At 41.7% G+C, this 13,390-nt stretch overlaps 1 protein-coding gene across 1 annotated transcript in view; it reads right to left on the bottom strand.

The window, feature by feature from the left end:
• The window catches only part of STK17A (serine/threonine kinase 17a), a 30,870-nt gene that overhangs the window by 5,491 nt on the left and 11,989 nt on the right, over nt 1-13,390 (bottom strand). Inside the window, exons 3-4 of the mRNA XM_054160979.1 lie at nt 9,514-9,658; nt 667-793 (exon numbers count right to left, since the gene is read on the bottom strand). Coding sequence (XP_054016954.1) covers nt 667-793; nt 9,514-9,658 — 272 coding nt within the window. The remainder of the gene's footprint in view (nt 1-666; nt 794-9,513; nt 9,659-13,390) is intronic.

Here is a 13,390-nt window from a genome sequence, read left to right as displayed (position 1 = left end):
TTGAAATCAAGACACTTCTCTTAAGTTAATTGATTACTATCATTCACTGGTTTGAAGTAAAGAAAATATAATTTCCTTTTACTGTCATCTTCTGAAGGCAGGCCAGTATCCTTCCCAATTCAGGAATCTGTATACAGATTTCTTATGAAATAAATCAGAACTATCTTAATATTCCATACTACAGCACTGAAGCTCATACCCAGAAAGCTATACCACACAGCTTCAAGATGTTTTCAAGGCCTGGAATTATTTGTTTGTTTGCTTTAAAAGTAAAATGGATACATAGCACCACAGACTAAAAGATGATATTCAGAGACTGAATATTTAACTTGGAACTTTTAATCTGAGCAATCTAGCTGAGGATGCTCCTGCTTACTGCAAAGGGGGTTGGAGTAGATGACCTTTGGAGGTCCCTTCCAACCCAGACCATTCTATGACTCAGTGCTTGTTATCACTGCTGGTAGGAGTCATCTAAAGCATGCGCTCACCTTCAAGATGAGCACACAATGATCACTCACAGTTCAACATTCCACAGCAGTACCACATCCAAGTAATCAAGTGATCTTTGGGCCCAGCGACCAGTCTGGCTTTCACCAGCTGGAGGCAGTTTCTCTTTCCAGCCCCCAGAAGCCTGGACTAGACTGCACTCCTCCAGCACCAACTTACCTACGTATTCCGGAGTGCCCATAATTTCTCTCAGTTCCTCACTGCTCTTCATTATCCTGGAAAGGCCAAAATCTACTATCTTAATGTCACCCAGAGGAGACTTACTGGTTAGCAGAATATTTTGGGGCTGAAAAACAAAATAAGGAGACTTTCAGGATCACCCAAATCTGATGCCTATGATACCATATTACATAATTCTGTGGTAATTATTTTAGATGCAGAACAGGAACAGTGCCCTGGATCATTTCCGCCCCCCCCCCCCCCCCAAGGTGAACTTGAAGAGACATGTAGACTAAAAGGAGGGGCAGGGTTTTCTCCTTATAGCTGAGAATTAAACACCTACCTCGATTAGCTTAAACACATAAAACACATGCCAATAGCCATCATTTACCAACAGTATATAAATACCTCCCATTTGTACCTTTAGTCCTTCACACCACCTTTTTAACTGCCTTTCCTTCCGTGCTTCCTTCCAACAGACAGTGTAAAATAACTCCTCTTGAAGGGTTCCAGAAACACCCAACCATATTAAAAAGCCTGAGCACACAAAACTGTTTGGACTACACCTGTTTAAAGAAAGCCTGTTGCAACCGACCTCAATCGTGTTCAAAGTACAAACAATTGTATTACAGAGCACTAACTGAAGACAGTTTTAAAAAATACAGCAGCCTGAAAAACAGGTTTTTAAGAGCATCACCTTGGGATAAACTTGTTTGCTCTGACGTCACTAGATCTTGGCTGTCATCCTTCAAAGCAACGTTGTGGTCATTAAGAAGTTCCTCACTGTACTTTAAATGGTAGTTCAGTTAAAAAATAGTCTAAAAATTAACTTCAGAAAACAGGCCTCAGATTATTTTTTTCTTTTGTCAATGGCATCCTGGCCTGTATCAGAAATAGTGTGGCCAGCAGGAGCAGGGAAGTCAATTCTGCCCCTGTATTCAGCCCTAGTTAGGCCACACCTTGAGTACTGCATCCAGTTCTGGGCTCCTCAATTTAAGGAGGACATTAAGACACTTGAACGTGTCCAGAGAAGGGCAGTGAGGCTGGTGGGAGGTCTCAAGCACAAGCCCTATGAGGAGCGGCTGAGGGAATGTGGTGGTCATAGGTTTCAACCCACCACAGGGAGCTGGGGTTTAATAGAATAGAATAGAACAGAACAGAACTAAACAGGTTGGAAAAGACCTTTGAGATCATCAAGTCCAACCTATCACCCAACACCATCTAATCAACTAAACCATGGCACCAAGCGCCCCATCCAGTCTCCTCCAAAACACCTCCAGTGATGGTGACTCCACCACCTCCCTGGGCAGCACATTCCAATGGCCAATCACTCTTTCTGTGAAGAACTTCCTAACATCCAGCCTAAACCTCCCCTGGAAGGTTTTTAGCCTGGAGAAGGGGAGACTTTATTGCTCTCTGTGACTACCTGCAAGGAGGTTGTAGACAGGTGGGGGTTGGTCTCCTCCCAGGCAACCAGTGGCAGAACAAGAGGACAGTCTCAAAGAAGGTATGACCCTCCCTGCCCCCAGCCCAATGTCATATTGGGTTACATCATTAACTTCTCTGAATGGTGCCACTGATAGCTGACACTGTGCTCATGTCTCTGGTGAGCATAAGCTCCATGAAAGTATACCAGCCTTTATTTACTAGGAATCTGGAGTATCTTGCATCAGGGGTGGTTGAGGCCCCATTCTCAGAGATATTCCAGTTCAAGTTCAGCGGGGCTCTCGGCAAACAGATCTAATGGACAATGTCCCTGCTCACCGCAGGGGTGTTGGATTGGGTGACCTTCAGAGGTCCCTTCCAAGCCAACCCACTCTGTGATTTGATGATGGATAGCCCAACTGGATTAAGAGCAGCATTTATACTTTTTTTCCTAATCCCTGAGCTGTTCTCTCCTCGTCCCCGTGTCACTCATGAAGGCGTGCTCCCACACGAACAGTCTGCTTTTGAACATGGAAACAAAACCGTGCAAGAACATTTTAAAAACCTTGGGACAGTTCTCCTTGCTGCAAGATCTAAATATAGTCAAATTCTTTGATGCCTGCAAAATTAAACCATGGTATTTCAAACTGATTCCATGATGTTGTCCCAATGCACTTTCTGTTTGCAAATCTGTGTATTAAGAACAGCTTTTTTTTCTTTCTTTCTTATTCTGCTTACCAACTGGGATCTGGTGGCTGTACAAAGGCTTTTGGAGCTGTACATTACCATCTGCTTTATAGTTCACATTTGTTATTCTGTATTTGTATTAGAACAGCAAACATCCAAAAAAGTTGACTATGCCTCCCTCATTAGCCTCTTAGATGTTCTTCCCAGTGGGAAATTCAGCTACTTTCTGAAGAGGCAAACAAAAAGCTTGAGAACAGCATTTGTTCTCTACATTTAAATGAGGAAAGCTTTTTAATGGAAATGTTTTGTGAAACCCTGTTGTACAATATTTTAGTAGATAATGTAGTAGTTAGAAGTTTTTCTTTGTTTAAAAAGCCATCTTATTGCTAAAAACAGAGCTATGGAGAAACCCCCCTATCTGAACTGAGCCATGAGCCTAAAGCAATGCATCATGAAATACCAGTTGCTTTAATTCTCTGAAGGCATCTTGGGGGTTGTTCACTTCACTGGTGAAGTGACAGTCTAAACACCTTCAAGAAGCCACAGCTTTGAACTTACCAGTGCTACAGCTCAATACAACTATTCTAAGGAAAGGAAAAATTCTTTTCCCACATCTGTAATGCCGTGTCTCTTTTGTTTTTCCTCTGCCATAATACATCCAGAGGTTTGTCTAATCGTGATTAGCCCACAAATGCAAGAGAGATGCAGGCCAGAGGCTCTTCTGGTGGCCATCCTAAAAAGGGCCTTTTGCTCTTACCATCAAGCAGTACTGAAATGGCTGATGAAAACTGCCAGATGGCAACATTTAGAAACCTCCCTCCCCCTCTACTGCAGGAAGGCTTAAAGGTTCCAGTTTAGACCCTGTTACCTTGTGCATAGAACAACAACTTCAAAAGGAAAGATCCTTTGCATAAATGGGTGGGCAACCTGAATGGATGTGCTACAAGACTGGAATGTGCACAAAAGCCACGTGACAGGAGTCTAGTTCAATGTCAGAGTTAGCACAGCCAGAGACAGGTACTTTGGGAAAGAGTGTAGAATCATGAAGTTGGAAAACACCTCTAAAATTATCAGGTGCAACTGTTAACCTAACATGGACAAGTCCACCACTGAGCCAGGCCCTGAAGCACCATGTCTACACATTTTTTGAATGCTTACAGCAATGGCAATTCCACCACCTCCTTGGGAGCCCTGTTCCAATGCCTGACCACTCTTTCAGTGAAGAATTTTTTCCTAATATCTAACCTAAACCTCCCCTGGAGCAACCTGAGGTCATTTCCTATCACCCTGTTACCTATTACTAGGGAGAAGAGATTAACCCCACCTCACTACAACCTCCTTTTGGGGAGTTGTAGAGAGCAAGAAGGTCTCTCCTCAGCTTCCTCTTCTCCAGATTGAGCAAACACAGCTCCCTCAAACAAGACTAAAGGTTGTATTTTTCCAGGCATACTCTGAACAACCACAAACCCAGGCTTTAAATTTTGAACTTGAACTGGACTAAATTACTGTCCCATGAAGAACATGGCTGTCTTGACACTGTGGATATCAAGACAAAGGCCAAAGTAAGGCAATGTAGACCAAGATCTGGTCTCATCTGGAAACCTAATTCTGTGAGTCACGCAAATTGTCTGTAATAAGTGTACTTAGCAGAAGAGGATACCCTTCAACTCAGCCTTGTCAGCAGGATTTAGTAATCCTGTAAAGAGACTACAGGATGGCAAAATCCGTATGTTGCAAATTTGCCATTATTCCAGAAGTTTCCATGAGCCTCTGGCCTTAATACTTCTTGTCTCTTTAGTCATACTCCTCTTGAAAGCAGCTAAGGACACACAACGAAGGTCATGTTTCAAAACTAAACAATGTCTCACCTTGACCTGCAACATGAATGAAGTGAGGTATCTGATTTGGTAATACTGTGAAACTAACTAACTACATAATCAGATCATGGGAAGAAAAGGCAGGATTGAGCACAGCAGGGTCTGTAGAACCTGGATACTCTCCACCTGCCTGTTAACAAACAGCTTTGCTCTAATTGCTGAACTGCTTTTTTGCCTTGAAAATTTGCTATTTTAATTTTTAACTCCTTTTCTTTGGTGTTCCTCTAGACAAGGAATACTACACTTTTACTAATACTACACTTCTATGCAATAAACATTCCACCTAAATCCACCTGGAAACTCAGTTAAGAAAATTAATCTGTGACTTTCTTCTATCAGGCCACTTCTTTGGCAACTGCCTTAGTTTGCTTATTGACTACAGGTGCAAAATGACACACAAATCAATTTCAAATGACAGCTTTCCTACTTGTCCTCACTGAGCACATAATCTTCAAAACACTACAGAAGAAGGAAGCAAAAAATTGACTGCTGGATAACCAGAGAGCCATCATGTACACTACAGGAGACTCTGGCTTGGAGCCCTGGGGCTTTGTAAGGCTCTTTAGCTATCTCCACCATAGACAAGAAGCAGCTAGTCCTTCCTCAACCCCCACTCTCCCAGTCCCAGCTACTTTAAGCTTTTACCAAACAGCAATTCAAGTCCAACAGCAAATGAAAACAGAGAGAAAGGAGTCTTCCCTTACTCTGCAGCTTTTATGTGCCATTAAGAGGAGATGAAAGACTCCTAACTATGATCTATGCACACCCTGCAAATTAAATAGCATCAAGACAATACTGTCAAGTGCTACTTAATTTGCACTCAAATAACATTCTATTTGCCCTTTCTTCAAGTCAAAACTGGATGACATGATTGTATTTTGCTGTTAAAAGCAAGCCACATTTCAACCATTTTTCAGGAGAGAACCATGCTTTTGGAAAGAAATGATCAGGTGGCAATCTTGCTAAGCCACATCAAAATATCCCATCTTTGGTGCCAAGCAGAAGCTAAATGAAGCTAGCTGTCACTCTCATAGATCTGGGTGATTAGATTTATAAAACAAAACTACAATAACAAGCTGACAGATACTGACAACCACTTTGACTTAAATTTTTCTGGGTGTAGAGTCTGAATTTTTTAAAGGTGCAACATATGACAGAAGATTGGATGGACCTTTCCAAAGGTATCTGTACCAGGGAAATTAAAGGAAAGCCTTCAAAGACCCAAAGGTGAAACTAATAGCATAAGACAGATATTTTAGGAAGGATTTAGAAACTTTTATATTGGCAAACAGCCTGCTGAACAGCAGCTCACTCTGCATGAGTCTTCCACGTGTCAGCTCACAAACCCAAGTAGCCAGTAAATTCCATGGTGCTGTAAGCCACCAGGTAAAACAGCAGGAGCCATACTGCACAACAGAAGATGGTTTGAAGCCAGTGGGTTAGTGAACATGCAGCCACAACCAGCACCCAACTTAATTAATGAGTTCCTTGGAAAATGGGCCTTTTTTATATATATATATTTTTTTTTTAAATTTAAAAAGTCTGCATGGCACATGGGTCAGTGAGCCCTCACAAATTATGGGTTTTAATCCTGCAGTTTCCATACTCTTTATTAGTTAGTGTTCTGAAGGCTTCCTTAAACCTTGCTTTACTAAAGTCCGATAGCCTTGTATCTCATGACAGTAATCACTGTAATTAGGACTCCTATTAAAAGCCACTTTTTAAAGTCATCACACTCTGCAATAACATTGAAACACATTAACCTCAAACACTAGTCAATTTGCTCTGCTAATTAACTTTTATAAGCCAGCAAGGCAATGGTGAGTCTTTTGGCAAGAACTGGATATGTTCAGTTTTATACCAAAGGTTTCCTGATCTGTTTGAAAGCTCAAATAGAATAGAATCAATAAGGTTGGAAGAGACCTCAAAGATCATCAAGTCCAATCTGTCACCCAACACCTCATGACTACTAAACCATGGCACCAAGTGCCACATCCAATCCCCTCTTGAACACCTCCACCACCTCCCTGGGCAGCACATTCCAATGGCTAACAACTCTCTCGGTGAAGAACTTTCTCCTCACCTCGAGACTAAACTTTCCCTGGCACAGCTTGAGACTGTGTCCTCTTGTTCTGGTGCTGGTTGCCTGGGAGAAGAGACCAACCCCCTCCTGGCTACAACCTCTCTTCAGGTAGTTGTAGAGAGCAATAAGGTCTCCCCTGAGCTTCCTCTTCTCCAGGCTAAGCAAGCCCAGCTCCCTCAGCCTCTACTTGTAGGGCTTGTGCTCGAGGCCTTGTTGCCCTTCTCTGGACACGTTCAAGAGTCTCAATGTCCTTCTTAAATAAGCCTCTTCTGAGCTTTGAAGAAGGTGCTTGTCTGCAAGCTGCAATCAACACACCACTCTTAAGTACTGCAGCCAAAGTACAATGTATTTCTGATTACAGATACCCAGCTGATAGTGCTCAGGAACACCCCAGCTTGAACTATGAATATATATGAATAGATATTGCCCACAACAGGAGTATTTTAATCTCACACACTTTGCTTCAAGCAAATTCAATAGCCACCCACAGTACTGACATTCAGTATCTTGTATAAGCACACTAGAACTTCAAGGAATTCTAACTGCTCATTTTTTGTAGTCTTTCTAAACATTTCTTCTCACATCCCTTGCTATAAAATGTCTATTAATTATTTTAGTTGAATTATTTGTATTCTATGTATATGACAAAAAAAAGCAGCAAGCTTGAAAGGATTCCAGAGATAATTTGAATAAATGGTTGGAAAACCAGACAGGTGACATATTTGTGTGCAAATATTACTCATCATCTGCTTTAGCTGATGAATGCTTAATGATGTGCTAGGTTATATATTAAGTATGTGCAGACTGATACTGGAATCTACTGGTAGCTTTGTAATACTGCCAAAATGCAATTAAGTAAGGATTTCAGCAACAGAACAAACATGGCATCCTACTATGTATTTAGTAAACATGGGATTTGGAAATGTAAAAAGAATTTGGAAATTATAATGGAAGGTACTTTTTATACTGCCTTGCTTAGTAACAAAGTAATCAACGTCAAAATGAGACAAAATTGCATCTTCCATACAAGCGTATGGAAGTGAGCCAATTGCTGGAGCATCTCTCCTGTAAGGTCAGATTGAGAGAATTGGGGCTGTTAGCCTGGAGAACAGAAGGCTCTGAGGAGCCCTCATTGTGGCCTTGCAGTGCTTAAAGGAGACCTGTAAGAAAGCTGGGGACAGACTTTTTACCAGAGCCTGTTGTGACAAGACAAGGGGTGATGGTTTTAAACTAAGAGTAGGTATATTCAGACTTTTTTTTTACACTGAGGGTAGTGAAGCACTGGACAAGGTTTCTCAGATAGCTGCTAGGTGTCCCATCCCTGGAAACGTTCCAGGCCAAGGTTGGACAGGGCTCTGAGCAGCCTGCTCTACTTGAAGATGTCCTAACTGCAGGGGTGTTGGACTAATGACCTCCTTCCAACCCAAACCATTAAAGGATTCTACAATAGAAGCTACAGAGAAATAACTGCATCTTGCTGCCTGTGGTAAGGGATAGCTTTCTGGATCCCAGGTACAACTCCCTTCTTAACCACAAGCAATACCCTGGATTTTGTATGATGGCAGCTGCACCTTTTCTCTTGATTTGAGTCAAAACTGTATTTCAGTAAGGAAAAAAAGAATATTTACTCCACTAATCACAGGAGTTTACATACTAACAGGGGGCTGGGAAAGTGTTTGGCTGTAAATGACAAACATAAAAATGACATTTTACAGTAATTAAAAAACACCAAAACTGAAGTGTTTGTCATGGTTAAACTCCAGATGGTAACAAAACACCAGGCAGCTGCTTGCTTACTCCTGTGCCCCTCCTCTGAAAACAAGTAAAACTTGTGGACTAAGATAAGAACAGGTAAATGATTTAATTAAAAATATACAATAATAGTGTTACTAATGATGAAGATAACGAAAGGACAGTGAAATACACCCCAGGAAAGACAAGTGATGCACAAGACTATTGCTCACCACCTGCTGACTGATGCTCAGCCAGTCGCCAGGCAGCAACTGGGCTGCTGGCCAACTTGTCCCAGTTTATATACTGGGCATGACAGCGTGCAGCATGGAATATCCCTTTGGCTAGTTGGAGTCAGCTGCCCTGGCTGTGTCCCCTTCCAGTTTCTTGTGCCTCTGCAAGCCACCTCGCTGGAGAAGCTGAAAAATCCTTGACACTACTTATCAGCAACTGAAACATCGGTACGTTACCAACATTATTCTCACTCCAAATCCAAAACACAGCGCTGTACCAGCCCTTAGGAAGAAAATTAACTCTGTCCCAACCAACACCAGGACAGTGTTCTAGATGCACTCAAGACATTACTGTTTACCAGTCCTGTATGAACACTTCATTCTGAAACATGACACAATGCTATAGCGTCTCTGCCATCCTTCTGCTTCATTAAAACTCAAGTCAGTTCCCTAAAAACCCCAAGCCCTCTTTTCACTGCCCATACAACACCTAGGCATCTTTACTGCACTTTAAAAAGTGAAGTAAAAGTTCTTACCCAAGACACTCATTTGCAATTTAAGGTGCAGCACAAATCTACTTTTGAATTCATTGTATTTCACTTAATCCAATTAAGTTTATATTTAACAAAATCACATAAAGCCCACAAAAGGCTTGCAACCCTGGGGCCTATTGCATCCCAAAGGCTGAATTTTATTGTTTGAGGAATAACTAGATAAAAACTGTATTAATTACAAGTTAGCATTATATGACATATGACTAACAGGAAAGTCAGTGGATAAGAAAAGGAGAAAAATACAGCAACACTCCTACCTTTAAGTCAAGATGAACCACATTGTTTCTGTGCAAGAACGAAACTCCTTCTAAGATCTGCTTCATGAGTCGTTTCACATCTCTTTCTTTGAAGGCCTCCTCCCTTTCAGCCACACACTGGTCAAAGATTTCACCTCCAGCAGCACTAAGGAACAATATGAATTTTATTATTTCAAAGACAAAGTTGTAGCACCCATCTTGTTCCAGCTGCACTATGTGATTTGAACCTGGGGCAGGGTAGATTTAGGTTGGAAATTAGGAGGAAGTTCTTTACAAGAAAGGTGAAATACTGGAACAGGTCGCTCGGGGATGTGGTTGAGGCCCCATCCTTGAAGACATTCAAGATCAGACTTGATGTGTCCTTGGGCAGCCTGATCTAGTTGGAGGTGTCCCTGCTGACTGCAGTGGGGTTGGACAAGATGACCTTTGATGTCCCTTCCAACCCAATGCAATCTGTGAATCTGTAAGCAAGATCAGCAGGCAGTAGCATCCAGTAGTGATATTTTCAGTTATGAAACCTTTATCAAGCTTTCACAGCCTGGGGAGACTTCTTTGCAGTATGGCAGCTTTGGAGAGAAGAAAAGACCTCGGTAATTTTAGTTAGAGAATGTGTGTGGACTGTTTTGGAAACACTACTGACTGTGCAGTAAGAAGAATGCTGCATTTGTTTAAGAGCATAAAAGATGTACCTTTTGCCATTCCTATGAAGCTACATGGAAATTTGGCCAAGGTAAGCCTTTGTAAACAGAAAGCAAAACAGGCCCAGCCCCAAATCCCCCTCAAAACACTTTGCAGTTACTCAAAAGATTGAATGGAAAGTCCAGAACTCATTTGTTTCTGAAGTCTCTGGCACACTGGGATGCATTAAGTTTCTAAATGGCTTTCATCTAAAAATAGTTTTGAAGGTTTTTGCTCTCAGCTTGCTTCCTTATCTGTTGTTTAGTAAGAAAGTAACAACAAACATGAAGGAATGTTTTTCAAGTCCTCTGAAGCCACATGCAGTACCATCCACTCTAGAGAACTAAAATTGGTTTAGAACATAACCAGAGCAGAAGCTCCATCTTAAAACAAGAACAGGCATAAGGACATTAGAATGGGCCCATTTTGCAGATGGCTTGAGTTACTACTATGTCATCAACACATCCATGTTTGTTCTGCATGAAATTCTAAAATCATCTCCTGGTGAAAGATGATGAAAGCCCTGAGGACAGCATCTTCTCCAGTTACCCCAAACTGTGACGTGCCAAATCTTAACCCTGCACAAGTGTTTATCTTTATGGATGCACAGCCATCTATTCCCCTCTGCTTGGGCTGGCCTGATGACTGATATTTCCTAGGCAGCCCAGAAGACTGAGGCATATTCAGCACCAATTCAACAGCAACTGCGAGCTCACAAAAATGGTGCCTTTGGATTACGTGCCCTCAGGAAAAGAACACTTAAATACACTCAAATTTTCATTTTGTCTACACTAACTTTGCCCTTTCAGTTCTTCTGCCTTCAAAAGCCTCATGGTTTATAAAAAGCTTCGTGCCTTTCCAGACATTCTCATTATTGCTATTTAGAATTCCCCTTGCATATTTTCTTACCAGAAGAAAAAAAATGGAGAAATTTAGGAGAGGGTTGCATCTTAGCCTTCACTAAATGAGAGTCTTATGTTTCTGTTCTATGCAGGCTAAATGGTGCAGCAGCAGAATTTGATTTATGAAACTAAGGTTTTCTTTAAAAAAAAGCAAAACCAACCCCAAAGTCCATGAAATAATTCTTTTTCTTCACCCTGTATCAAAGATGATAGAGCTGAAGAATCAATGGAGTATTAGTATTTCAGTTCCTCTAGAAAAAACTGCATATGCCTGGCACTATCACATCTTTCATCAGCACATTATTTAACTCAGGAGAAAAAGTTAGTAATATTTCAGCTTTGGACAGGATTCAGATCTCAGAGATATTCTGAAAATGGACATGGGCTAATCTATTCTATTACCCTAAGACAGATTCATCTAAGAAAGCAGCCTCAATTGGATCTTCAAGATAGGGACAGAAAAAAACATCTCCTGTAATCAATAAATTGAACTTCATACTTTAAGAATGCCATAATATGTTACTTGGAAGTATGATTTCATTCCTTGTAGCAGTGAATAATAACACACAGAGTGATAAGATCTACTACCAGAGTTAATAACACAGTGAGATTTACAGCAGCAACCCTGGGGTTTTGCTGGTGTAGCTCTGCCACTGACGATAAGCAAAACAATATCTCTGCTGCTTAATCCTGTGAAACAGAATTTACATCCCAGAACTGCTGTTGGCAGCCAGGAATCACACTATTTTCAATAGATCCACCTTAAAAATCAGCAAAGGGGAGGCCTTCTGAAGCCTTGTTTGCTATACATCTATTTTGTAGACATTAAAAATTGTTACAGAATCACAGGGGTTGGAAGGGACCTCTGGGGATCATGCAGCTCAACCCCCCTGCTAGAGCAGGTTCACCTAGAACAGGTTGCCCAGAATCACATCCAGGTGGGTTTTGAAAGCCTCTAGAGGAGATTCCACAAACTCTCTGGGCACCCTCCAAGTAAAGAAGGCTCTCCTTAAGTTCAAGTGAAACCTCCTGTGTTCTAGTTGTGCCCCATTGCTCTTTGTCATACTGCTGGGTACCCCTGAAAGGAGTCCATCCCCATTCTCTTGCCCTTGCTCATTAGGTACTGATAAGCATTGGTAAGATCCCCTCTCAGGCTGCTCTTCTCTAGGCTAAACAGCCCCAGGTCTCTCAGCCTTTCCCCGAGAGATGGTCCAGTCCCCTTGGCATCTTCATGATTCTCTATTGGACTCTCCAGTAGTTCCCTGTCTCTCTTGAACTGGGGAGCCCAGCACTGGACACAATACTCCAGATGTGGTCTCACTAGGGTAGAAGAAGAACTTCCCTTGATGTGCTGGCCATGCTGCTTAATGCCATTGGTCTTCTTGGCCACAAGAGCACATTGTTAGGTCAGAATGAATGTGTTGTCCATGAGGATTCCACACTGATAAACAAATTAACACTGAAGGAGCCACCAAGCTAAACCATAAGCTACCTAGAATTTTAAAACTACACTTAAAGAACTTTGAACTCTTGCGTTGACTTTTAACACATTTAAAAGTTGAAGCAGACAATGTCCCACCAGTGAAATCAAGAGACAGCACTACAAGAGTAGAAAACCCTTGATCCAGAAAGCTCTTAAGAAAAGGTCTTTAAATAGCTACCAGCACTTCTGAAGATGCCTAGTTCACCAGCATTTTTGAGAGAGCAGCAGATACAACCCTTACACATGCACAACTACTCCATGTCTTACAAAATCTAGACATTCCCAGCAACCAGGGACAAACATACTTAGCTTTACAAAAGATTCAGAAGGAAAGGTGGCTTCACATGCAAGGGTTCATGTTCTGATCAGCTTTGCTAGTTAGGATGCAGATAGAATAACTTCCTCCAGGTAAGTCATTCTACACACAAATTACCAAACAAGTAGCTACCCACCCTTCACTAGGACACAGGGCAATCTGTTACTGCAAGACTGTTCTGGGTATTGTTGCTGGGCAGTGAAGTTAGCCTATTCCCGTGAGCAAAACAGTCACCTAGCTGTGAGCCAACCCAGGCACAGCAGTGGTTCCAAACCATAGTAAAATGACTCTCAAAAGATTCTCCCACAGACCTATTGCCAAATTTTGCCAAACTCACAGATTACATCAGGTTGGAAGAGACCCTCAAAGGTTACCTTGTCCAACCCCCCTCCAGTAAGCAGCTCCTTAACAAGGCTTTCAACTAAGTTACTTTATATTCCATAGCTAGAGTTCAGGGGAAAAAATAACAAAAGCCAAACCAAACAAAAACCAGCAAAT

Source organism: Dryobates pubescens, chromosome 4 (genome assembly GCF_014839835.1).
Source record: "Dryobates pubescens isolate bDryPub1 chromosome 4, bDryPub1.pri, whole genome shotgun sequence".
Lineage (NCBI taxonomy): Eukaryota > Metazoa > Chordata > Aves > Piciformes > Picidae > Dryobates > Dryobates pubescens.
This window is presented reverse-complemented; position numbering and strand designations above follow the sequence as displayed.